We start from the raw sequence: 27,691 nt of genomic DNA, 5'->3' as shown, positions 1-27,691 counted from the left end.
TAGCATAAGATATTTTTGTGAGAAATATTTTAACTGTTAAGTAACAAAACCGATCCAAACTACCCAAACCTTGGGATCAAACAAATATGGATCTGATTCTTACACCCTGAAACTTTCAATGATTATATTGTAGGAACAAAATAAAATATGGAGCACTTGGCAAGCTATCCATTTCAGCTTATAAATGAGTTAACGACCATCCTCTTGAGATTCGCAGTATGCCCTAATAACACCATCCATCTCAACATACATACAAGGCTAGCTAATTCAGCAGATGGATTCAACGAAGTGTAACAAGATCAGAGAAGTTGTTAGGCTTCAACAAATCCTCAAGAAGTGGAAGAAAGTTGCAACTGCTTCCAACAACAACAGCTCCAGCAGCAAAGGCATCAAGTTTTTAAAACGAACCCTTTCATTCACAGACACCAATGACATCGTTCCAAAAGGGTTCCTCGCAGTTTGTGTAGGGAAAGAGCTCAAGAGATTCATTATTCCCACGGATTACTTGAGACACCAAGCATTTGAGATGTTGCTCCAAGAAGCAGAAGAGGAATTTGGTTTCCAGCAAGAGGGTGTGCTCAAAATCCCATGCCAAGTATCAGTCTTTGAGAAAATATCGAAGGCCGTGGAAGACAACAAAGAACCCTTGCACGAGTTTGATTGTGAAGTTACTTCCCCTCATCATGCTCAAACGTGTACATAGATATATATACATATTAATTTCTTGATTCTCATTAATCTTAACAGAACACTTGCTTTTCAAATTTTCTTTTTCTTCTGATCAATATGCATGCATTAGTGCAATTAATTGTTAGTTAATTTTAATTGTAGGCATCGGTCAATATTTTGAATAAAAGTTTTATTTCCCTAATATATATATATATATATATATATATATATATATATATATATATATATATATATATATATATATATATATATATATGTAGGAACATAATTTAGTACATATTCGCATTTGATGTCTTGATCCAGTCGCTAGGTAGATCGATGCTGATATGGAAATTTAATTCCTCTTGGTATAATTATGAAATGTGCACGCAATACATATTATCTGATCTTGATCCACTCGCTAATATGAGAAGGTGGTTATATAGATGGATATGATTCCCAAATGAGAAAAGAAAAAAATATGTGGAAATTAGCCTCCTGCATGATCCAACATTTGCGCTGGCCTCTAGGATCCAGAGATAGTTAAATGAGGCTGAATTTGAATTAATCCAAGTCAGGGAATTTGAATAGCACCATCACCATGGTGATCGCAGGCCACCGATTCCATCAAAACCCTCAAGTCAGGCGCGCATGGCCAAGAAGCTCATGCTTGCTACTGCTACTATCCAATAATGGCTTCTCTCCTTCTGAACTTGAGCTTCTGGATCCCAACTTCAGAGGGCTTGGGATCTTTCTAATTATTTTTTTAGGGGTTCCCAGCTTCATTCTCATACATCAATATCTATATCTCATCTTTAATGGGGAGGAGGATTAGTTTCAACTTTCCCTCCTGATCTGCTTCAAAAATCAACTTATCTTTTTTGTTTTGTTTTTAGAGACAACACAAACAAAAGAGATTTTAATGCTTCTGCCATGCATCTTCGCACCCACCTTAATTTAACTATTGCTAATGCTCAACCATTCATTATCACCCTATATATACTTTCGCACCGGCTTCTCTGCATCACCATTTACCTCAATATCAATGCTGGACTAAATCAAATTAAAAATCAAGATGAGTAATATTTCAAATTTTTAAAAATATGCATGACAACTAAATTTAGATTTACTATTTTTAGTTAAAGAAAAAACTAAAAAAGTGTTATTTATCTTTTTCTTAAATGTAGAATAAGTAAATGAACTAATTTTCTAAAAATACAATCCAATTTAATCATATATATATATATTGGCTATTTGAATTGTAGAACCAAAACACCATTCAATGGGTTTATTCAATCTTTGTTTTATAAAATTATTCTTAAATAAAACAAAAAAATTAATTAATAAAATAAATTCAAAACTTTAGAGGACATCAATAATAAAATATCATCTCACTAATTGAGCTCGATTACATACATCATATAACATCATTCGGTTACATAAATATGAAAATTAACCTAATTATAAATGATAGGATTTAAATTTAAAGAAAAAAAGAACCAATTAGCTGAATAAATCTAAATCAGTTTATTTACTTATTTGTAGTTTGTAGGGTTCATAGAATCAATTTATCTAATAACGAAAAATTGGATAAGTTGACAGGTCCTTATAAGGAAGAGTCTTCAACTCACCTTTGAAGGAAGAGTCTTGGATGGTTCAAAGGCTTTGGGCATACTTTTTCCAGTATCACATATAAACAGTAAAAGTATTTTGTTTTTTTTTATCTTAAATATAATTTTTTTATTATTTATGTTTTATTTAATGAGATTCTCTCCAAAATATCCTTATTTAGTAAGGCCAAAGACTTTTTATGCTTAATATCAATTTTCAATGAAAGATTTAAAAAAATACTTATTTTTAATTAAAAATGACAGAATTTAATCTAATTAATTTTTTTAATAAATGTGTAGTATTTTTTTTCTTGGGAGGGAGTGTAATTTATTTCATTATGTTATGTTTCATAAGCTTAAGGTAGGTTTTATACCGCAAAGTTGCGACACGTTGGATGGGTGTAAGGTGTTAAACTGAGTGTTATTAATAAATATTTTTTGCCTTACAAATATCTAATAACAAAAAATTATTGGGCAGTTGGCACCTAATAATTTCTCCTAGCATATGGAGATTTTTAATTATTCATTTAGGATCCGTTTGTTTGAGTTAAAAGAAAACGCAAAAGAAAAACAAATAATAAAATAAGATGAAATCTATATTTTTACACTCTAATTTAATTTAAATGCCCGGCCCTAAGACTACAATATCTTACCTTGTATGGGTGTTTTGTTGTATTTTTAACAAAAATATTAAAAAAAATCAGTTTTAAGTATTTTTTGTATTATTTTAAAATGAAAATTAAAGTTTTATCATAATAATTAAGACTAGTCTTTAATATTGTGGGTTAATATAGGAAGGCTCTATTTTAATTGTAACATAACACAAAAAAGTATCTAAAAAACTATACCTAAAATTTTGTCCAATGCTTGGCCGTCGCAATATATGCCTTCAAGATTTTGAAACTAAAAAGAGCTATTGGGAAGGTTAGGATGCTTAATTATTTGCCTCTATATATATAGTCTTAAAAAAAAAGAAGAAAAATCCTCCATTTTTGCTTTTGGGGACGAAAATGCGATTAGTTTAGATGAAATTTAATACTTAATACTTAGATTAAATTAGCTAGCATGCTTGATCTGCCATTGCAAGACAGCTGGAGCAAAGAGTTGATAAGATCTTTGCATGCCTACTATGTATCGTTTGGTATTTGGAGATGCAATTAATGGCATCACTGTTTCGTTTAATTAATTCCTTAGTAATAGTAGGTACAAGCATGCATGTAGACTAATGCAATTCCTTCACTACTAAGTGAGAGACCATTGCTCTTCTGCATGCAGCTTCTGGAATAATATATACAAGTCGATCTCAACTAGGCCTGCATGAATGTCGCTTCCAAGGAATATGGTGAGAACAAATGACAAAAAGGAAGAGGTTCCTGGTAGAGGATTATTTGACCAGGTGTTCTCTTGGTCCATCTCCGGCCGATATTCTTAATCAAAATCAGGTTCGATCATCTCACCCATAAAAAATTTCTTCTCTAGTCTTTGGATTTTTTTATTTGACATACATACTATATATATAGCTAGGAAGGTAAGGTTTTAAATTGCAGTTGTCGCCGTGTTTGCGGTAAGTAAAAAACTTTTATATTGCGGCTGCAATGACGATCGCGATGTGGTTGCGGACAGTCGAAAAACTGTTATATATGTTGTGGTCGCATGTGGCTGCGGACTGATATTTAAAACCATGGAAAGTAGTAAGGTAGCCATATTCATATATTGCTGTATTGCAACGATCTCATCACTACCATATATATTATACTTGAAATATTATATATATATATATATATATATATATATATATATATATATATATATATATATATATTCAATTCTTCTTCATTTAGTAAGTAGAATTGTATTGTAGGTTGTAGGAAGATTTAAATCGTATCTCCTTATAAGCCTTTGAGTGTGTTTACTAATTAACGTAAAGGTGAAGAAAATCTTTCATCAGTAAACACACTCAAAGGAAAAATATGGAACTCTGATTTGAATTTTTCACGTACAAAGAGATGCAATTCTAAGTTGCATTAGCCTAAGGGAAGAATGCTGTCATCAAAACTCTGTCAAGCTAATGTGGGGACCTCCAGGAACTGGCAAGACTAAAACCGTTAGCTTGATGCCATCGTGTCTTTTGAAATTGGAAGTGCAGAACGCTGACATGTGCTCCCACTAATGTTGCTGTGCTCGAGGTTGCAAAGCGTGTTTTAGTTCAAGTGAAAAAATATTATCAGCCTCTTGGATATGGTGGTTACGGCCTTGGTGATATTGTCTTATTTGGGAATGGAAAGCGAATGAACATCGATGGCCATGTTGAACTTCATGATGTCTTTCTTGACTATCGTGTTTGTGCACTCGAAAAATGTTTGGGAGCATGGAAGCATAGCTTAGCTTCAATGATATCTTTGCTTGAGAACCCACAAAAGCGGTTTCTTCAGTACTTGAATAAAACAAATGAGGATGTGAGTGTGGATTGCCATTCTCAAAACAAGGAAACGAGAAGGACAGTGCAAAACCTTGGACATGAGAGGAATTTGTAAATACAAGATTCCATAGCTTGCGCGAAAAGCTAACCTTTTGCTTAACCAGCCTGTGTACGCATTTACCAACTTGTTTTATTTCACAAACAGATGTGAGGAACATGTTCCGAGTCCGTGATCTCATTTTCTCTATCTCTACACAGAATGAGGGGATAAAACAAGAGTTGTATAGTTGTAAACATAATGAGAGTTGGGTTGGTTGTTTTACAAAGCAGACATTGGCGATAAAACAGTGCCTTAATATACTAAAGTTGCTGCCTAAGATATTTTGTGTTGCAGGGTCATTGAGAGACTTCTGCTTGTCCAACGCATGCTTGGTGTTTTGAACTGTGTCAAGTAGTGCCAAGTTGCACGAAAAGGGAATGGCTCCAATCGAGTTATTGGTTATTGATGAAGCGACGCAACTTAAAAAATGTGAAGCAGCCATTCCTTTGCAGCTTTGTGGTGTACGCTGCTCCATTCTCATAGGGGATGAAAGCCAACTTCCAACCATGGTTCAAAGCAAGGTTTAAGTGTAGTGAAATACTACTTTTTTACAACCTCATAAATATTTTTTGTTTTGAAAATCTACTCTTTGCCTCTCTCTTTTCTTTATATGAAAGTTCAATTTTCACCCTTAATTTTTAAAACATAGTCATTTTCCATTTCTTTTTAATTGATAGGAATGCAGTCAAAATTTCCCCTTTTTTAAAGTGATTGTAATGCAATTTACAAAGCAAAGTTGGACACATTCATATCACAAATTTTACATGGTCAACATGATTATTGTCAATTGGAAGGAAAAAGGGTGACGCAAGCAAGTATTCTGAAGTTGAAGTTGCGCTGTTTTCCAAATCATTTGCTTGTCTCGGGATAGAAGATACCATTGAGACAACGCTAAAATGTCTACTGTTGAGGAAGCAACAACTGCATCGATGGTTCCAGAAACTGTGGGGAGACTGCAATTAAGGTTAATTTTTGAAGAATCAAGCAGCACGGACAGAAGAAAGGGACAACAGGGTCATCAAGATGGAATAATTGCATATAGCAGAGCTAAACATTAAGCTTTGAAATATTCTATATGCTATTTTGTGTATTTTGCTAATGGTCATAACTTTAAAATTCCAAAGAAATCATCGGACTTTTTATGTCACCCAGTTAATTGGTTTATTATAATTTCGTTACAAAGCATACGCTCATAATTAATGTCAATACAAATTTTCATCTTGAATAACGGTCCACAAGGGCTTTGGCTTTATCTGGTGCAAAGAACCTAGCCTGCACAAAAAGGTTACAACAGTGTTAAAAAAATTTACAAAAACAGGACAAAACAATCATGCATATGTGCAGAAAAAGAAACTTTTGGTTTATGTAAATGTTATTTTAACATTTTTTTCACCTACTCAATTATGCAAGTTCATTTTATAAACTTACTTGTATGAACATCCTTTCTGCATCACCAATATTTTTGTTTTCTTTTAGGATGATTCCCTGTAAAAATACATGGCATAATTTGAGTGAACAGCTTCTTTCACTACATGTCTTTTGGACCAAAATAGCATAATTGATTATAGGAATCTAATATCAAATAATCTGGGTAAAAAGGAATCTATTTGCACACAAAAACCAAAGCAGAGTTCAGTAAATAATAAATTCTTTAACTATATACATTTTCTGTATTGCTAATTATTTTCTTCAATTAGATTTATAATGAACAAAAATGAGCATTTAGTAATTAATTGAGAGAAATTAGAGACCTTAGCTAAGTATCCACGAAAATCATTAGGGTGAGTAGATATGAGCTGATCATAAACAGCTACAGCATCCCTGACATGGCCCCAATCTGAGTAGGCTTTCCCTAGAAGTAATTCAACCTGAGAATTGCAGGAATATAAGAAAAGCTAAATATATAAGGAAAAAACAAGGAAAATTAAGTATGAGGTATGTATGTACATTGAGAATGCTACACCTCAGAAAAATTCTAAAACCGAAAATAGATTCAGATGAAGCTAACTAAATTTTTCCCTATTGCCACAGATACTCCATTTCATTACTGTTAAATGACATTAGGTTATTAGTTGTCACCCAGGTGGGGGAGCATTGACATGTGTGATACCAACTTGAAATAAGTAAACAATTGAATATTATTTCTTAGATCACTTCTGTACAGAGAGATTACAAAAATACAGCAGACTAATTAATTCTAACCTAGTAATTACAGGCAAAAAAATACGTTGATTTGCTGTCCTAATTATAGAAATAAAGGAAACTAAGTACAAGAAATAATTCTAAAATATCTCAAGCTAGAATGGTAGGAATTTACTTGAACTGGATCCAACTTCTGTGAGTCTGTTGGGTTGCTATCAGAACTCAGATGCTCACGATAGGCCAAAAGTAATTGAACAGCCTGTTAAAGAAAGAATGGAAAAAGAAAATGTTAATTAATTCAACATTCACTAGAACCACAGTGTGTCCAAATGAAAAACCCCCATATTTCTGTACAATAATGTTTGGTTTAAGGAATTATTTTATATTTTCTTTTTTCAAAGGTATTACAGAAAATGGTAAAAACAACATTCATGAACAAATATTTAAAGAGAAGAAACAAAATGAAGTAGGTGTGTCAAACAAATGGATTGGGTAAATTTTGAATTGAATTATAATGGATGAGTTAAAAATAAACCATTAATCCATTTATGATCCCTTAAAATTGTATTGAAAAATTCAATCCATCCATGACTCAATAAAAAACCATTCAGTCCATCCATTAACTATTTTTTTATGGATAGAGATAGCCAACCCATCCATTTAAAGTACATCATATTTTATTTTAGAAAAAATGTTTTGCCATTTTGTGTACAAATCCTTGAAAAGAAGAAACAAAATGAAAATAGTGGCATATTTGTAATTATTAGTGAAAAAAAAAGAATAAAAAAAACATTTCCACAAACCCAAGGAACCATAAGCTTTTGAACCAGAATGGTCACATCATGAAATGGGAGCATTATACACTAAAGCCTTAAGGTCAGATAAGCAACTAATTACACTTTTTTTTTCTCTGTTATTTTTCTTTGGAAGGGATGTTCCACCTAGGGAAAAAAAATTATCTTCTCTTGATAAAAACAAGCAAAACTTTTCTTCTTAAAAAAAATATATCAGTTACAGAAAATGTCATAAAAAACATACAAGACATTGGTAATCGGCACATAAAAGGAATTCTTGTATTTTTTTTTCAAAATATAATCAATGTCATTGGTAAATAAGGACTAAGGACTTAACTTTCCAACATATTAAACAAATCAATGTTTATGCATAAATCATTGATCTAAAGAATCAGGAACAAAAAACTAAGTGTAAGCAATCAACATATGTTTTCATCCAGTACTACAGAAAGTTTCAAGTGTAAAATTAGTTACCCTTTATGGACAGAGTAACCATCCTGAACATCAGCATGAAAGAATGTACTTGTTTGTACTTTGTAGAAAAACAAGTACAAACTAACCATCATCATGTAAAAATAATAGATTTAATTCATGCATCACATTCATCATAAGAATCCATTATCATGACAACAAACCTCCTCTGGCTTTTTGGCAGCAAGTAATGAATTGGAAAGGCCACGCAGAACTTCAAATTGGATATCTTTGGACACCTGTCAGAGATCAACCAAATTTTTATGGATAATGAGGATGCCAGATGGAATCACTAAGAATTTGTAGGTATAGCCTCTTCTGCCCTAAATATCAGATTCTAGTTAAGTGGATTTGGATGTACACTGTACATGTTTTTACTAGTGCAACTAGTATAAGTGGACACAATAGATATATTAAATTCATTAATATATACATATATATATATATATATATATATATATATATAAATATAAGCATATATTATGGGAGGAAAAGAACAAAAAGTACTTTACAAAAATAGAAAAAAAGGCAAGCAAACAAATTAGATCATAATTTATCTCAAGTCCTAAAATAATAATCTACTTAATGAATGGACTAGATTCTTGGGATCCCTACAAGACATAAGCTGCGAGCATATAGTTTTGATGGTGGTTTATGACAATCCTCCAAGAAAAATGTTGAAAATACTGACCCTTGCTGAGCTTTTATATGCAGCAACACTCCCTTCATAATCTTTGAGTTCATACTTAACTTCTCCAAGCAAACGAAAAACATCAGCATCATTTGGTTTTTCCTTGGAATAACAACAAAAATATGTTCAACAGTTATTCAAAGATCAAATAGCATGATTTGCACAACATACTTTCGAAAGAGAGGATTTTTGTGACCAATATATAGCTATAATTTCCCTGGGTAGGAATTACTTTCCAACACAAGTAACTGGAAAAATTCCAGGGGATATCCATGGTCAAAACAATACCTTTGTCAAATCATCAAGTAGAGAAGCAGCTCTTGCATATTCCCCTAGTTCAGCCAAAGTTATTGCAGCTCCCTGAAAATCATTTAAAATGTATCTAGAAACACAGAAATCAGAAGAACAGAACTAGCAACCCAAACTTACTTCAAGAGCAGTTGGATCTCTTGAGGAATTACTTAATGTTGCTTCAAATTCCTTGAGCCTACTCTGCCATATATCAGAAAGTATATTATAAATGATTCTGTGGTTTTGTCAGAATGTATAGAGATGAAATTTAAAGGAATACATAAGATGGGAAAGGAGAAAGGTGATAACTTTGGAATTGGACGAAAAATTTACACATAATGAATGTTAATATTCCCTAATAGAAGGAGTACATACTCCAGGAGGACTGAAACTTCATCTCAGAATCAGATAGAACCAGACCAAACAAAGCTAATTAATGACAATTGACAACCCTTGCTGATAGGTGTCAGAGAAATAATAGAATCTGTATACTGTATTATGTAAATCCCACACCTATATCAAGGCGATAACAGGTGCTGGACATTAAAGAAAATGAAACAACAAAGTGGTCTGGCACTTGAGAGTGGGAATTTCTCCCAAAACTCCCAATTAATTTCCACCTACCTCCCAACCCTTCTTGCTAGCTCAGCAGTTAGTTACATAGGAATTGATATTGTATCCTCTTTCAATAGCTATGATTACCTATGCCATTCCCCTCTTTTATCCTTTCATACATACCCCTTAGTTAATCTTGGCATATCCTAATACCGATGGATAATGTTGAAAATAAAAAACACAACCAACAAAAAACCATATTCTTATCTACCAAACATCCCACCTTTCCAACAGTCCATGAAAAGAAACAATCTCAATTCAGTGAACTTTTGCTTCATAAGGAAACAAAATAAGAGTTCAAGACTAAAATAATTAGGAAGAACATTAGTGCCTTACTGATTGCCAGAAGATAACAATAATTGGGTGGAAATCATACCTGAAGAGTAGCTTTATCCTCCTCAGACAACTTACTATTGACCACAGCACTGTCTTCAGTGGGACTAACACTGCAAGATATCCCATTTTTTGGGGTACAGAAAGATATCCCAATTTAAACTGTAATCAAGACTAAAGGGCAATTAACAATGATGTGCCTTCGCAGGAAACTAACACACCAGCCCATACAATGTAAAGGAAAAGTAACAATTGAATTGAGTGATGGTATCAGGACATGAGATATATTGTCTGGTTTAAATTTGCGAGCATACCTTCCTGATGGAAGAAAATCTCCAAAAGCAAAAACCAGACCAAAGACTGCAACAGCTACCCCAACTCCAATCTGCATCATGATGGTTACATGCATAAAGCTTTTTATATAAAACAAAAACAGGCATTTATGTGGAAGAATTGTACCTTAGTACCAACGCCAATTGTCGTATTGTCGGAAGGAATTGGTGCATCATAGTCAATTGCTCCAAATTCTTTTTCCTCCTCTGCCTTCTTCTGCTCAAGTGCTGACCTGAGTAGTGTCATAAAGACCAAATTAAGATTTATTGGTTTTATTTAATTAGAAAGAGGTGTACCTTCTAACTGCTTTTAGCCGTTCCTCAAAGTCAACATCCAAAAAATCGTTCCTAGATTTGCCGTCAAGTTGTGAACTTAAACGGGGTGCCTCTGCCCATTTCATATAAAATTAAATCAAATCAAATCAAATCAATTGGACATATGAATATGGGTTTGCAATTCCACTTACGAGAAGATAGAGGGCGAGACTGTTTATTTGCTGATCCCTTGCTGCAACAATACACACACGTAAACACTAAACATGGCATGGCCATGACATAATTTGTACACATGACATGACATTCACAGACCTTTGCTGAGACACCAATCCCTTGTCAGATTTGTTGGTCTGAAATACAATAATGAATCGAAATGAAAATGAATTTGGAGCAGAGCAGAACAAGAATAAGAAACGGAAAGGGAAACCTTAATCCTGTTACTGTTAGTGTTTTCTCCAAAACCACGGCCTTGCTTTGAATCGGAGCAATTTATTTGAAAGCAAAAGAAAGCGCTGCTTCTGATTGACATTGCATGCATAATAGACATACTCATATCACTCACAAATCACAATAGCTTTTCTCTTCTCTTCTCTCGTGTCTTACGTAGCGCAGCAACAATAACATTAGTGATAACGTTGCGAGATTTCAGTTACCATAATTAGAAGAAGAAACAAAACAGTAACGAGGATTCTTTCATTTATTTATACATAGATAGATTAGAGACAGTAGGATCTGTAGTAGTAAAAGGAATTTTCATTTTGTCACTATTTTTTTAAAATTATAAATTACCACTATTAATTACCCTTTGAATAATGATTTAAAGTAAAGCAAATAAGCAGAAAAGTAGGCTAGAAAAAAAAAATGAAATAATGAAAATGAACAGACAAATTAGTAGGGGGGGGGGGGGGGAAATATTCGAAAGAGCATGGAAAAAATACGCAAATGAATGACAAAAAAAAAAGCATACAAATGAGTAGAAAAATATATGGAAAAAACTATGCAAATGGATCGGAGGAAATCATGAAAATGAGTGGGAAAAACTATGTAAACGGGCGAAAAAAATTACTTCAGTGGAAGAAAGAAAAACATGCAAATAGACAAGAAAAATGGGCGAAAATGAATTGTAAAATGAACCATCAATTTATGTGTACGTGAGTGTTCATCATTATTATTTGTTTATATTTTAATAAAAGATGGAAAACAAAAATTAGAACCAATATCAAAGAGAGTAATAATAATTATGATAATGAGAAATGTTGGCATCATGATCTATACAACATAATTTCCGTTATTAAATAAAATTCATATTAATTACACTTATCCATATCATTTTGTTACATTTTCTAATGATAAAAAAAATCATATGGACAGTACCCTATTCAATAATAACAATTACTATTTAGGAAAGTTTACATGAATTCATACATATTTTATCTTCACGAACTATGGTACAATATTAAATTAGATGACACCTGCCTCTTACTAATTTTTTTATGTAACTTAGGGCTCTCTTTTTCGAAGAAATTTATTTTTAACTAAAAAGATATGTTTAAAACAATTCATAACAATTATTTAAGTTTTATAAAAAAAACAAAAACACCAAAAATTTACTGTAGTATTTGTCTTAAAATTAAAAATGTTACATTACATAATTAAGAATAAAAAAAAATGGGCCCAAACTAACTTAAAATTAACTTGAAATATGTAAATGACATTTTAATTTATAATCTCCACTAACTATAATGGGATCAATAAAACAATAAAAAACAAGTTACACTCTTATTTTAAGATAATAAAGAGATCAATTACACTAAAAATGTCCAACATATCTCATTTTAATTTTTTCAAAAAAATTATTCTCCAAATAATTTATCCTGGTTGAAGGACTCGTGCACCGAAATTGAACTCCTTTACATTTACACGTCATATCTTCACTTTAAATCCAGTACTCCAGCCCGAGAGGAAACGATTGAACACAGTCCCCTACCCTATCCCTAACTAAACCTAAGGATGGATGGGCTAAAAATGTTCAGCAATGTCATCCCTGAGTTACTTACAACTTATGAGCACATATGTTCAGTTCCGAAATGTAATCAGCAATCCGGAATTGTTTTTAGGTACATTGTGATTCCTTAATTTAATTTAGCCGCTCTGGAAGGAACACGGGGCCATCATGAAATTTAAAGACCAAAAAATATGGGGGAATTTTTCTAATCACTATTTTCTCCATATGTTCCAGTCAACTAATCTCTCTTATTCTCATCAAGGGCAAGAAGATTCATCGTCACTATAAATCAGGCTCGTCCATTTACATCATAGATTCATACAACCTATCCCTATACTTCCAAAATTAGCAAAATCAAATTCGCGCAAGTATGCTTTTTTCTGAGGCGGCCGCAATAGATATATCAACAACTCTCACTCACAGGAAGACTGGAGCCATTACCAGTGTAATCGTTGCAAGCATCTTTATGAGGACATGGATTGAAGGCCCAGCTGTGTCTTTGAATGGGTCTCCCACTCTGCCAAATTAGTCAAAAAGAGTAAAGTAAACCAACACAACGTAGATGAAATCATTAACCCAGCATAGAAAATTCAAGAAAAGGAAAACACTATTACCAAATTAGGCTAGGTGAAGATTTATTAAAAGGATATATAGTTCTAGTGTAACATCTATTCATTTCCAAAAACAAATGAAACTATACAGTGTGCCAGTTTACATCAGCAATCAGACAATCATAAAGCTCAAATTTCATGCTCAATGACAAATTTAGGAAAAGCATTCATGCTATCTCCCACACTGTTTATCCAAATGGGAATGAGGTATAGTTATGTTTGGGTGGTTGAGGAGGACGACCAGCCAACCACAAAGTAAAGATAGTACTAAGGATAGTGCAAGCACGGGCCAATGGCACTAAGGAGCTTGTCAGAACAGTGACAGTTGGTTAGCAGCAACAGACGGCTTGGCATGGTTGCAAGTAGGAGAACATTAGCATGTGCAATAAGCCTAAGCTTGTGTAACCTAATGATTGGGTGAAGGAGAGGATAGGATGCAGTGTTAATGAAAGGAGAAGCATAATGAAGATTATGAAACTACTCTGATGATTGACGGCATATTGAGGCACAGGTCAGAGCCACAGTGGCAGTCATGGCATTGCATGAGACACATTATAAACACACAAATCATTGCTGCTAGACAAAACAGAAAAATGCTACAGAGTATATTATAATAAACGCCAACCATAGTCAATAGCCAGATAGTGAAAAAGTATTGAAGAAAATTCAAAGTAACTGAAAACCACATCCCAGATATAAGGAAACAAAACCTATTTATAAAAAGGGACACAAAGAATCACATGTGCTCCCTATAATAATGGCTGCTGACATGCTAATGGCATTATTGTGCAACTAAAGTAGCATAAGCAGTAACTTACGTATCTCCAGTTATGGCTGCTTTGTGAGCCTCACTTCCCTTGCCTCCAAGAGCTCCAGTCTCAATGTACTTCTTTGCATTATCCCAGGCACCACCTGCTGTGTTCAGAAAAAGTGCCATAAGAATACCAGACACTGTTGCAAACATGAGCAAAGCAGCCACAACTTTGGCCCCGAGTAAAGGTTGCCCTGTATAGTAGCCCAAAATTCGGAACAGAATACCTGCAAGTGATAGAAAAATATGGTAAAGTCTGCATGGCATAAAAAATATTTCATGACACAGATATAAGAATAACAAATCACCAATCACCAAAAAATATTGAACAAACAATAACAGCTGATTCCCATGAATGAGACAAACAATTTTTTGCAAAGACCGAATATGAGAGATGATTTGTGGGGCTTAGGGAATAATTATTTATTAGCAACAAAATAATGGAACAATTAAAGGTATTGGCGGGGGGAGGGAGAATTCATAGTTGAAAAAACAAAATATTATAAGGGATTTCAAAATAATAGTCTCTTCCATCTAGGTAGGTTGTGCAACAATATGTGCTAAATATAGCCACTGGTGTCTTATGAATACATGATGATATATTTTAAAAGGTTTTTGTTGCCGGTGGAAAGTTAACAAGATATCTATAATTTGTTTCTCAAATGATTACAAACATTAATTTGCTTGGCATATGATCTAGCCTATCAAGCAATTATGTTGGTCACATGTATGTGACATGGTTACAATACATCAAAAATTTGCAAAACTGTTGCCGTTGTCCCCTGGTTTTATTAATGATAATATATGTGCAGACATGTAAAATTAAAAGTTAACCCACCAACTACAATAGGTGAAATGATTGCCAAAGCACCAGGTTTTATCATCTCTCTTAACGACGCAGATGCTACAATAGCAACACAGCGACCATAATCTGGTTTCTCCTTGTAATCCTGTCAAAAGCATAAAAGGGAAAAAAAGAGAGAAGATCAAAACCTAAACTGGCATACATAATATTACTTTACAAACCCAAACTCACCATTATACCAGGCCTCTCAATGAACTGCCTTCTCACTTCGTTAACAACTTCTTGTGCAGTTCTGCCAACAGCAGCACAGGCCCAAGCACTAAAAACAAATATAAGCATGGAACCTAGCAGCCCACCAACGAAAACTTCGGGAATAGCAATATCAACCTGCAACTCAATCATAAGTTGCAACTTAGAAGAACCAGTGAAATCTGATGAGACACAATAATAGTAATAATAATTAGGGGAGTGACTTAAATATGTTTAGTCCCTAAAAAATGCATACATTTTGGCTTTAGTCCTTACATTTTTAATCTTTCAAACCAGTCCTTATAAAGGCTATTTCTTCCCAATTCAGTCAATTCATTAAATCTCCATTAGCTGGGGATTCTAGAGGTCTTCTCCACACATGCTCAAACAACCCAAGGCAAGACCTCCATATTTTCTAAAATAGGAGCTACCCCAACTTTCTTTCTAATGGATTCGTTTCTAATCTTGTCTTGTCCAGTATATGTCCACTTATCCAACACAATGCCCTCATTGATGATACATTATGTTTATTCTCTCATTGACTTTTGACCAACCAACATATAGTGCCATAGTACAACATTGCAAGTCTTTATAGTTATGCAGTGAAATTTTCCCTTACACTAGAGCAATACCTATTTTAATTTTTATCAGAAAGAATACTCAAAACATTCCTCCTTTCCACCCCTCTTGAATCCTACAGTTTATGCCACCCTCTATTTCTCCGTTGTTTAGTATGATGGACCTAGGATACTTAAACCATGTGAGTTGTGGAATGGTATCCAATTTTCACCTCTAAGCTAGGTCCCCCTCCTCTTAAAAAAAAAACAGAACATCAACAAACCGAGCATGTATTATATAGGGACCTAAACAAATTTAAGCCTAATTAGGTTGAAGCTAGTTCTGCGCACCTGTTTAAAAGGTTCATGAGCAAATGCAGAAACCTCGTCCATATAAGCACTAAACAAAAGGAAAGATGCAAGAGCAGCAGAACCAATAGCAAACCCTTTGGTGGTAGCTTTGGTTGTGTTTCCTACGGCATCAAGGACATCAGTTATCTCTCGGACACTTTCAGGCTGAAAACAGGTTAATAGTCAGTATACATAGCAAGAGGAATCTCAGAAATAACACTATGGACCAAATTATTCTAGCAAGAACTACCTGCTGACTCATCTCTACAATTCCTCCAGCATTATCAGCTATTGGGCCAAACATATCCATGGTAAGAATATAGGCAGCAGTGCTAAGCATTCCCATTGTTGCCACAGCTGTGCCAAACAGCCCACCAGTTGGGTTTCCTGTTTCATCTACTAGTCCACAGGTGTGGCCCAGCCAGAAAGCTGAGATAATTGACACACTGATGACAAGGACGGGAAGAGCAGTAGATTCCAGACCCAAACTGACTCCTGCAATTATGTTGGTCCCATGGCCAGTAGAGCTGGAAAGGGCTAATATGCGCACAGGCTCATGCTTGTAGTCGGTATAATACTTGGCAATCCAGACAAATATGTAAGCAGTGATAATACCAATCAACCCACACAAAGCAAAATTGAACCATGCTGAAGGTGCTTGCTCAGTGTAGAGTAACCACCGGGTAGACTACAAAGTAATTCAATTTAAAAATTACAGCAATTGGAACAATGAATGGTTGGCCAAACCAGAGAGCATAGAAAAGCAAAATTAAAATATCACAAATGAAGATTAACCATTACCAAACCGAATGCCAGAACAGCTAAAACTATTGTAAAAGAATATCCTTTCTGAAGAATTGTCATAGGATCCTCCATGGGAACTATAATTCCAGTTTCACGTGTACCCCTAATAGAAAATATTCCAGCTGATGAAACTATCAGATCGAATGAGTGAACAACAAGAGGAAACAAGATGAAGCCAGATGGATCTGAAACAAAAGAGAAAACATCATATTAGATGAGCATCAATACAAGTCTGATAACCAAAAGTAAGCAAGAAAGGCACAAAATGGTGTAACTCAGTTACTTGCCTGCAATTTTACAGCGTTGTGCCATTGTTCCACCAAGTATCATGGCACTGATTATTTCAGCTGCAATACTTTCAAAAAGATCAGCACCTCGAGCAGCACAATCTCCCACATTGTCACCAACCTTAAAATAAAATTAAAACCAGTAAGGTACCAATGGAAGTACAAGACCAGAAAAAGTATAAACAAAGAAACAAAAAGCACAAGTCAAGGAAATTATAAACATTAAGCAGTTTTTCTCATTAAGCTGGTGTAATTTTGCATGTATCAATCAATTTAAAAAAAAAAAAAAGAAACTGCATTTTTTATCAATCAGTTAATAATATTTTTTCATAACAATATTTTCATTATTCTCAGGCAGTCTTAGCTTGAAGCTAAATATTAAATAAAGATACTTCACTGCACTTTGTTCTCTGTTTTATCAAATATTTTGGCAAAACCAAAAATGATAATAAAAGTTTACAGAAAACGCCATAAGTCTCTGACGAATAAAAAACATAAATGCAAATATTCAGGTCTTAGGAACTTAAATTCAGAGAACACCATCCATTGCTTGATTTATACAATTGACTTATGGATGGAAAAACTAAAATATATTCTCTCGTGTTTCCACCTTTTCACCAAATGGGATAAGGCTTTTGTTGCTGTGTTTCCACCTTTAAATAGCACCATGAAAAACTTTTATGTAATTTAAACATGAATAACAGAGAGCAGAATACTTTTCAAGGTACTTATAAAGATAAAAACTTATTTCGAAATCATTTCCACAAACTATCCTGTAGCCCAAAAAACATTAAGTAGTAATCTGCTGAGACCCAGATGAAGATGAAATAATCATCAATGCTAATGTGTGGACACATCAAAACAAAGTAAAAAAAAAAATCAAACAATTACCAGATCAGCAATAACAGCAGGATTCCTAGGGTCATCTTCAGGTATTCCCTGTTCTACTTTTCCAACAAGGTCTGCTCCAACATCAGCTGCCTTTGTGTATATTCCACCACCCAACTGAGCAAATAGTGCAACAAAGGAGGCACCAAATCCATATCCAACTAGAAGAAGAGGCACTGAAGGAAAACAAGAATTTTAAAAAATCAATGACAAATTAGAGAGAGAGGGAGAGAGAGAATAGGTGACAGAACGGACAAAAATTTAAATCATGTCATAGTCAAGTAGACAATCAATATTTATATACCTTAATAATTGCGAACATATCATCTAAAACTTATCTCAGTCAATTTAACTATTCCCTCTTCAGCTCAATATGATACAAAAGGGAAATAGACTAGTAGAGGACTTTTTTTATTTTTTATGAGACAAAAAAAGGGACATACATTTATATTTTTTGTACATTAAGGAATCACTTATGACCACAATCAAATCCTCACCCAAGTTTACCACCTTAGCTCTTCGTTTTTCAGTTTACAAATGGACAAAAATAAAAATTCACCAAATTATAAACACTTATCAAATGAAAAAGTATTTTGAAAAGATAATGACGAAACATAAAGAGCACTCACCCATGCAGGTTCAATAATAACAGTATTTAAATTTCAAACATTAAAAAAAAATCAATTTATGATAATAGGTTAGGGGGAGAAGTCTACACATACAATCAGTAACCTTCATTGAACCAGGCAAGTCCACTCCCAACCAAACATAAAATGTGGCATAAAGGACAGCTATACCAATTACGGCCATACCAACGACAATGATAGCAGATAAACCACCTGCACGAGTAGCTACCTGCACAAATTCCTTCCAGTTAATACACAAATAGTGAACTGTTCATTGTTTTCACAGAAACTGATGATGAATTAATGATGGTTTAACCTGCAATGCCTCTCTTGCAGACCGTCTTGCAGCACTAGAGACTCTGACATTGGCACGAACTGACACCCACATCCCTACATATCCAGCAACACCGGAACAAAGGGCGCCTAAAAGGAAAGAAGCTACGGTGATGTATGCAGAAGTTGTCCTAAAACAGGATGTAAATGACAGATCAGAACAAGTAAAAGGTACAAGAGAAGATTCACAGCATGTATAATTTATGATGTCACCTTCCCAGGCCAGAAGATTCCTGTTGAGGAGTTGTACTGCGAAACAAATATATGCAAAGAATAACAAGGGCAAGCAACATGGCCATCTTAGATATACTCCCATACTGGGTCCTGAAAAATCCTTCAGCTCCGTCTCGTATAGCATCTGATATCTAGAAAGCAACATGCTAAGCTCAGGACAAGAAAACAAGGGTTGATGGTGATGAAATCGAAAAGCAGTCATGATAAAAGAGTTGAGATTATAGGAAAGAGATTTACCTGAACCATTTCAGGAGGCCCCTCATCTTTTGCGAGGACCCACTTTGTAAGATATATGGCCACAAGGAAGCTGAGAATACAAACAGAGATAACAAAGACAATGATAGGAGAAGTAGAAGCTCCGACGTAAAAGATAGCTCCCAAGCCGAGGAGCAAAAGAATGAAGAGGACACGAACATTGATACCAAGTAAAATACGAAATATCTGCAGAAAAACGGAAGAAGGCAAGCATAAGATATACAAAGAAGAGAAGAAGGAGGAGAGGAGTAAGAAGGAAGAGGCGTTTGTTGATATGGCGAAGTGGTTGCGGTGGCGACTTGATCCGTATTGAAAGGAAGGAAAGAACTGACCAGAGGGGTGTAAGGTTTAGTGCGCATGTTGGGGAAGGTTCTAGGCTTGTCCTGGTAAGCCCCCAAAGCAGCGGTCTCCAAGTCATGATCCATCATTGACTCTGGGCGCCCCTGAACCAGGTCGCTGAATTCTTCACTTGTCTTTGCATTGCATGCTCCGAGACTAGCCAAGAAAAGAAGAAATCAAATTAAGCGTAAGAAGTAGATCTCCCATTTTTAATAGATCCAGCACGTAAATTGAAATGAAATCGCAGATCTAATGCTTCTTACGCTTGTTTGCGCTGCCGTCGTTTTTCTCAGAAACCGGAACCTCTTCCTTTATTTTACACACTGACTATTTTTTAATTATTAAACAAACTGCGTGCCATTGTTAACCTGTCAGATTTACCCAATGACCTTACGACATCTCTTCTTAACTGCATTTTAATTGCCCACTCATATCATACCCCTACGCTTTAACTACTAATTCTTACGTTCTAACATCTGTTACGGTTTTATTAATCACTTGTATTAACTCAAGAATATTTTTTTAGAACTAAGAGTAATATTAATAAATATAAAAAATTAAGACATATGAATATATTATTACCTTCTATCCCTATTGTACATGTAAGCTCCGAATTAGAAATATAACTTCATCTTTTTTTTTATAAATTTTAATCTAAAATATTTCTTACATTTATCATTTCTTTACAAAAATAATTTTTATTAAATTCAATTTTAGAATAACATGATAATTACAAATATATAAACTATTAATGTTTGTTCGTTTAGTTCACGAGGATATTTTTGAACAAAAAAATCATTTTTGAACAAATTCTGTTAACTAAATTAACCAAACTTTTTAAATACAGGAGGTAGCGTGATTTGTTAAAAGACACATAAAATGAATCCGCTAAAGTAGAAATAATGTGATTATCAAAACTTTTTTTTTTACGAACTAGTTGATTTATAGGAACGGAGAAGAGGAATATCTAGGAAGATTTTGATTAGATATTATATTTAATCGAGAGAATCAAATGAGAGAGATTTTAATGGATGAAAAGGAATGAAATCATTTTTTAAATTTTTTGTTCACAAATCAAAGGGAATGAGAGGTGTTTTAAAAATAAATTTACTTTTATGTCCTTGTGGTTTTAAATTTCAAAACACAAGTAGATATTTCAATTATAAAAAATAAATTATTTTCCTCTCTCTTCCAAATCTTACCAATGGAGGGGAGCAAAAATTAGATAAAAAGAAAAACTTTATTCTCTTCCCTTCCTCTCTTAAAAATTAAATCAAACAACCAAAGTTTGAAAAAAAAAATTCCTCCCTCTCTTTTTCCTCTATTTTCCTCCAGCCAAACACTATATTATGATTAAGAAGATTCAGCCTTATATTTTAATTTTAGTGATAATAAATAAGACATAAGAAAAAAAGAACATTATTTCATTGAAGCTACACAATTTCATTATTATACTTTTTTATTGATGTTGGTCCTTTGGTTTAGTTTGAGTCATTCTTCAGTTGAACAAACAATAACATGATAAATATGTAAAGGACAATGAATAGAATGTTTACTTAATAATAAAAACTAAAAAGAACATATTTAATATGAGACATGAATTAAAAGTTTATAATTTTATAAAGATTAAAAAATATTAGCAGAGACTAAAAAAATAGATTTTATATAGGAACTAATAAAGTTAAAAAAAGTTATAAGGACTAAAATCTTACAATAAATATATTATAGGAACTAGAAACATATTTAAACATTAAATATAAATATATACTTGTGTTAATCAGTATTCTTAAAATATTTATTATATAAATCATAAAAAAACCTAAAAAATATCATAGACAATATAAATTTATGTCTTTCAATTAAAGATAAAAACAATGTTATTAGCATACTGTTTAATATTTGTCTATTTAAAAATAATATATCTTTGTTACATTTTTTGTTCACTTGTTCTTGTCCATCTAAAAATGGGTTACGAACATGAGAAACGCTCACGTATTATTTAATTTGAACGTCTTTTGCTTTTATTTTCAAATAAAACATAAAATAAGAATAAAAATATGTTTGCTGAAAATTTAAAAAACACTTTTTTTAAAAATATTTTCAACAATAGACCCAAGACCAAAAACAACAAATGAACTTTTTCATGAAGAAAGTGAAAACATAGTGACACTTTAAAGTAATTTTTTATATATATTTTATAAATCTTGAAAACTTGAAGAAAAAAAAACTCAAACCAAACCAAAAACCACCTTATTTTTCAAAACGTATAAACAAGTTATCCCAAATTAAACAGTGTTTATTAAAATTATTTCGAAATGTTATTGAAAGTGACTGTATGCAGATTGATCAAGGCACGATGCAAATGTCAAATTTGGTAAATGTCTTGTTCGTGATGCAAGGTTCCACCCGACTCCGGATTAGGACTTAGGACATGCACGCACTGCCACTAGAACTAGTAACCTAGATTACATTGCAATCATTCGCACTTGAAGATCTTAGGTACGTTGAGGCCTATTAATTCGATCTGGCTTTATTACTTTTCCTCAATCTCCTAAGACCAAGACCTTCTCTCTCTGAATCTCTTTCTACCAACTTGACTATTACTGCATGATGAAGATGAACCATACCCCAAATATGGTCTTGAAAGGAGCCGAAAAAGCATGGAACCTTTGCTTATTGCAGACCCCATGACAAAAAAAGCTTTCCCAAATATCCCATGGAAGACGCACTAAAAATCTCAATCCGTAATGAATAGCAGTTGCAGCAGTTAGAAACTAGTAACACAAGCACCCGTACGTACGTGTCCCGCAGCAACAGAACAAGAGTCCTATATATGTAATGTAATGAGCCAATTTATAACTGCAGAGGCTTTGCCCATATTGAAGGACTCCACCCAAAAAGCCTAAACTCAATCCCTTCAACTGACATAATTACTTTTGGAGCAAAAAAGCTTATACACAAACGTTTCGCAATTATTTATTAGATTTAAAATAAATATTAAATTGACAAGTTCATATGAGAATAGGGATGGATATTCACAAAACAATATCTTTTTTTTTTATATGTACAATGTTTAAGTTAATGAATATTAATATAAGAGAAAATAGGTCATGTAATTATAGTATAAATAAATTTTACATTACCATTTAATTATAAAATATGCACGATAAGTATAATAAGATGACATCAAAATAAATAATGATAGCATAAAAAGAATCAGTATAATTTGTAGCTTAATAGAATAACAGTGATTTTATTTACAAAATTAAAAAAAAGATATGATATAATACAATAATTTATACAAGATTATATTATATTTTGTATGTATCTCTCACTTCAATCTTATCATTTAAATTAAAATTGTTTATCCTTTGATCTCTTTTGGTTTATATATACAAGTTGAAAAAATGATATCTGGAACACTCAGAAATGATTTGGCGGGATTAAAAGAGATTAGTGATCATTGGGCCCTGTGAGAAAAAGAAACAAGTTGTTAAGAAGATGCATCCTTGAGGAGTGAGGGAGTAAATGCAGTAAGTAAGTTGTATACCTTGATCGGAAGAGGTGGATGAATGAAGGGAAGCAAAGTCTCGCAAGATTTGGAGGCGAGGCAATACGAGTGTGGCAAGGTCTGGGCGGTCCTTTCGCCTGAGCTGTGCACATTGGAGAGCCAAGTTTGCAAGGCAGAGGGCTTGTTCCAGAGGCCAGTCCGGGACAGAGGGGTCCAGCATTTCACCAAACCTGTCCTTCTTGATCGACTCCTCAACCTGGTGTGCCAGTCCCATGGCAGGCCTTCCCGTCAACAACTGTAGTAGAATTATCCCCAGAGAGTATACGTCTGACTTCACCCCTAGCATTCCCGTCTGCTGATACTCCGGATCTATATAGCAGAATGTTCCCGCTGCTGCTGTCATGCAGCATTGCGTCCCGTTCCCCGCCGTTGCTGCCGGTACTAGTTTCGCCAATCCAACGTCACTTATCTTGCTCACGTAATTCTGGTCCAGCAATATGTTCCCCGGTTTCAGATCCCTGTGCACCAATGGTTCTGGCTTCGTCTGATGTAGGAACAGCAACCCCGTTGCTATCTCCGCTGCTATTCCAAACCTTACCTTCCAACTCCTCATCTTTCCCTCCTTCTCCTTCTTCTTTCCAAACATACAGTCTTCCAAGCTTCCTTTCGCCATATATTCATATACCAGTATTCCGTGCTCTGCACATGCTCCTATTAGCAGCACCATGTTTGGATGTCTTATGCACCCCAGTATGTTCACCTGCAATTCATTCATAACACTATATATCGATTTATTATTTCATTTCATTTCATTTCATTTCCACTTTTTTTTTTCTTTTTGTTAATTTTTTCACCTCTTGCTGAAACTGTGCCTCCCCTTGAGCTGAATCTTGACGCAGAACCTTCACCGCCACTTGTGTATGATCTAGGTAACACTTGTACACAGGTCCATACCCCCCTTCCCCTATCTTCCTTGCTTCTGAGAACATGTCTGTGGCTCTTTCAATCTCCTCTATTGTGTATCTCCTATATCTTTTGTCGTTTTGGGTTAGATTGTCCAATTGTTTCCTCATTTCCTCTGCTTCTTTAAGGGCTTTCACTTTTACACTTTCTCTTTTACTCGATTCCACCCTTGCTATTCTCTTTGCTGCTTTAGCTGTTTCCCTTGCTGCTTTACTTCTTGCTTTCTCTTGCTCCACACTTGCCTCTGCTGCTTCCTGGGACAACTGCATCTCCTCCATTTTCTTTTCTTCCTCTATTTTCCAGTTTTGCAGTTCCCCTAACTGTACGTACCAAAAATAAAGCGTACTACCATTTACCACCACACCACAAATCTCAATAACAATCGCATTTCGTTGCATCTATTTTTACCTTCTGTTGTGCTGCTAGTGTTTCTCTGCATGCAGTAGTGTATATTTCCAATGTATGCTTTAACTCCAACTTCAAGCTCCTCATGTCAGCTTCGGCTTCATCCTGAATGTACGTACGTTTTAGCATAAGTCGGATGTTATAGAAGATGATTTTGTATCTAAGATAAAGAAAAGAAGAAAGTGCTGACTGACAACGTTTAGCAAGGAAGAAGAAACTGATGATCGGCGGCTATCCTCTGAAAATGAAATGTCGGTTGAACTGAGGTCAGAGAACTTGGGTCTCATACGGGTTGATCCCAAGCTATGATCTGAACTGGTTGAAGTTCGTGGATTTCGGGCATGAAGATCAAAATAGTCATAGAAAACAGAGGATGAACGCACACTGCTGGGCCTCTCAGAGCTTACAAATGATATGTCAGAGTCGGATTCGGGGAAGTCCATGCATGACCTTCCACTCAAGTTTATTCTTCTGCCAAGTTGTGATTGTCTTCAGACATGGATTGGAAAATGTTTATGTTGACGTTACTGTGTTATGTTGTGTCATGTCATATAATATAATAATTAAGTGGAATGGAAAACTTACTTCATGGATTCACTCTGCCAGCTGGAAGGTTTGATTGATGCCCTGTTATCTGAAGAAGCAATAGCGTATATATATATATATATATAGATGGGTGTGTGTGATTGTGATTGCGATCAAAACAATTTAAGAATTGCACCACAAACATAGTTAATTTCAAATAAACAAACCATACATTTAGACGATATCTCAGACTCACGTGCATTCTCGTCATGTAGAATCTGTATGTGCCTCAGCAATGGGGAGGCATGTGGGGCTGTTCGAGCAGCACTCCGAACTGAAGAGATTCTGCCCTTAGAAATCACATACACAGTACAGAAATCTGGCGCCCCCTTTAATATGTTGCTTGGCGTACTTGACTTGAATCTGCATTTAGTCGAAGAAAGAAAAGAAAGATGCATTATTTTAACTCATTGGTAATTGTAAGATGATAGGGGACCATATTATTTTACTACCTAATAAAGCCATGCCTGGAGGCTTGACCAAGCACCAAATTCTCAATTGCAGCATAAGAGACATATTCTGTTATTCCTTTGACCACATCCATGTCTTCAAGAAGGACATCAAGGCATTGTATCTGATGAAATGAATAAATAGTAAGCAAAGCAATTTGAAAAGAAAAACCCATAAATAAATACATACATACATACATACATCTTTGCGTGAACAATAGCAATGGAAGGTGCGGAAAAGATCCTTTGTAATATTGACATGTGGGGATGCAGCTGGGGAGTTGGTGTTGATATTGCATATTATGGCCTCGTGAGATGGGGAGGTGGTGTGCAAGACGTGGATTAAAACAAGAGTTTGGCCCCTCGAAAGAAGAGTATCAGCAGCCCATTTCAGAGCGTGTCTGCTCCCTTTGTTATCCTTTTCTATGGCAACTGCCACCAATCCATTTCCTCCCCCCTTCTTAATTATTGAAGCAGTCTTTGTACCTGGCAGCCACATTTATTTTTCTTTTTTTATTTTGCCTCTCTCAATTCTGCAATTACTTTTCATCTGCATACTTAGTTATTCTCCTGCTCGCTATTCAACATTCACTAACTAATTCCCCCAAAGAGGAAAACAACCATTTATAGAAAACTACCCCCCACTTTATGGATAATCAACCATAATTTTCTTCTCATCCTATTATGGGCCAACAACAATGCATACTATCAGAACCATTTTATTTTTTTTAACATAAATAGGACACCCGCAAACACGCTTAGGTAACAAAGTATGCGATCCATCAACTAGTAGGCAAATCCTGGAACTGAGTCAAACTCCTTATAATATAACCCTGCTCTGAGGATAAACCAAATTTAGCAAGCATTAGGCTCCTTCATCCTCTTCACCAACGGATAGGCTAAATGGCGAGGACCTCCACTAACTTCTTTCAAGTCAGATTTAATAAATAACATACATGAACGATCTTTTATTTTAAACACAACAATATCTTTCATTTCTTTATATATTTTTTCTTATCACACCATAAATCTTATCATATTTATATTTTATTTTCTCTAAATATTGGATAACATTTGAGGTATCTATCAAAAAAAAATTCTGAGAGATTTGGAGAGATCACGTGCACACAAAGAAAGAGACTTTAATCAAATAAAATATAAATAACATATAACAATATTTAAATTTATAATATTTTCATCTTTTTAAACTATGATAACAAGTCTCAAGATACAGTAAAGACATGATTTTTGTTAATATTTTATATTATATCTTAAGCTACTTCTTTTAGAAATTAAAAAATGAGTACTTTTTTTTAATGATATTAATATGTTTGAGTTGTGTAAAAATGATTTGTTTAACTCAACACCTAATATTAAATGTCCAATAAATGTCAGAATATGTTGAAGCGAGAGTAGTGTCCATAAAAAAAAAAGTGTATGTGGTTCATACTCTCAGCAAAAAAATTCCTTTGTTGGTTTCTTTTCCACAGGTCCCCACATCTGCCCCTACGCATGATTTGCATCGACCACATGTCATTCCAAATCCCATAGGTCATGTCCATACCCCCACATGCCACCCAGTGCAATTGTTGGATTCACCTAGTCCATCAAACATGATTTCATCTCATTCCTTCGTGGCCTAAGGACCTTGATAATGAGGTCCCAAGTAGACCCAACAACAATGATAGGCTGGAGCTGGTCGGTCTTCAAAACATAAAAATTCAAGTGATTTAAGGATTTCATAGAATGGGAATACAATATTAGGATATTATTTATTTTTAATGTTATTTTATTTTAATTACCAAAACTAGGATGACACTACTACTTGGATGCTTGTTATTTCTTGTGGATCCCTATTTACCATAGGCACGACCCTGTGT

At 34.2% G+C, this 27,691-nt stretch overlaps 4 protein-coding genes across 10 annotated transcripts; 1 reads left to right on the top strand and 3 right to left on the bottom strand.

Annotated features, from left to right (window-relative positions):
• The first annotated feature begins 100 nt into the window (after positions 1-100).
• On the top strand, positions 101-721 carry LOC100818996 (auxin-responsive protein SAUR21). The gene has a single exon (XM_003529662.4). It carries the CDS (start codon positions 275-277, stop codon positions 701-703), a length of 429 nt encoding a protein of 142 aa, XP_003529710.1. The 5' UTR covers positions 101-274; the 3' UTR covers positions 704-721.
• Positions 722-5,852: 5,131 nt separating this feature from the next.
• LOC100790462 (uncharacterized) lies at positions 5,853-11,463 on the bottom strand. Its single transcript, XM_003529373.5, has 15 exons — positions 11,171-11,463; positions 11,056-11,093; positions 10,935-10,975; positions 10,765-10,855; positions 10,595-10,700; positions 10,450-10,520; positions 10,179-10,248; positions 9,326-9,388; positions 9,185-9,256; positions 8,897-8,998; positions 8,370-8,444; positions 7,116-7,199; positions 6,550-6,666; positions 6,227-6,283; positions 5,853-6,070 (listed from the first exon to the last, which is right to left on the bottom strand). The coding sequence occupies exons 1-15, from the start codon at positions 11,294-11,296 to the stop codon at positions 6,014-6,016; spliced, it is 1,170 nt and encodes a 389-aa protein (XP_003529421.1). The 5' UTR covers positions 11,297-11,463; the 3' UTR covers positions 5,853-6,013.
• A 1,477-nt stretch (positions 11,464-12,940) lies between these two features.
• Positions 12,941-20,321, bottom strand: LOC100787805 (pyrophosphate-energized membrane proton pump 2). The gene is made up of 15 exons (XM_003529368.5): positions 20,162-20,321; positions 19,892-20,054; positions 19,542-19,745; positions 19,284-19,435; positions 19,054-19,201; positions 18,834-18,966; positions 18,115-18,287; positions 17,224-17,344; positions 16,934-17,121; positions 16,383-16,820; positions 16,133-16,297; positions 15,207-15,362; positions 15,009-15,120; positions 14,178-14,397; positions 12,941-13,265 (listed from the first exon to the last, which is right to left on the bottom strand). Exons 2-15 carry the CDS (start codon positions 19,985-19,987, stop codon positions 13,166-13,168), a joined length of 2,406 nt encoding a protein of 801 aa, XP_003529416.1. The 5' UTR covers positions 19,988-20,054; positions 20,162-20,321; the 3' UTR covers positions 12,941-13,165.
• A 2,781-nt stretch (positions 20,322-23,102) lies between these two features.
• LOC100818471 (U-box domain-containing protein 35) lies at positions 23,103-27,690 on the bottom strand. 7 transcript variants are annotated; one of them, XM_006582914.3, is made up of 9 exons: positions 26,006-27,690; positions 25,815-25,936; positions 25,535-25,725; positions 25,363-25,411; positions 24,972-25,266; positions 24,781-24,882; positions 24,264-24,692; positions 23,449-24,169; positions 23,103-23,368 (listed from the first exon to the last, which is right to left on the bottom strand). In XM_006582914.3, exons 1-9 carry the CDS (start codon positions 26,108-26,110, stop codon positions 23,352-23,354), a joined length of 2,031 nt encoding a protein of 676 aa, XP_006582977.1. In that variant the 5' UTR covers positions 26,111-27,690; the 3' UTR covers positions 23,103-23,351. The 7 variants fall into 7 exon arrangements, with proteins under 7 accessions (XP_006582977.1, XP_006582978.1, XP_040873107.1 ...); XM_006582915.3 differs by having other exon boundaries at positions 26,010-27,690; XM_041017173.1 differs by having other exon boundaries at positions 24,972-25,248; positions 26,010-27,690.
• Between the last annotated feature and the right edge of the window lies 1 nt (position 27,691).

Source organism: Glycine max, chromosome 7 (assembly GCF_000004515.6).
Source record: "Glycine max cultivar Williams 82 chromosome 7, Glycine_max_v4.0, whole genome shotgun sequence".
In the NCBI taxonomy this organism is placed as follows: domain Eukaryota; kingdom Viridiplantae; phylum Streptophyta; class Magnoliopsida; order Fabales; family Fabaceae; genus Glycine; species Glycine max.
Note: the sequence above shows the minus strand (reverse complement) of the source record. Positions and strands in the feature narration are given on the sequence as shown.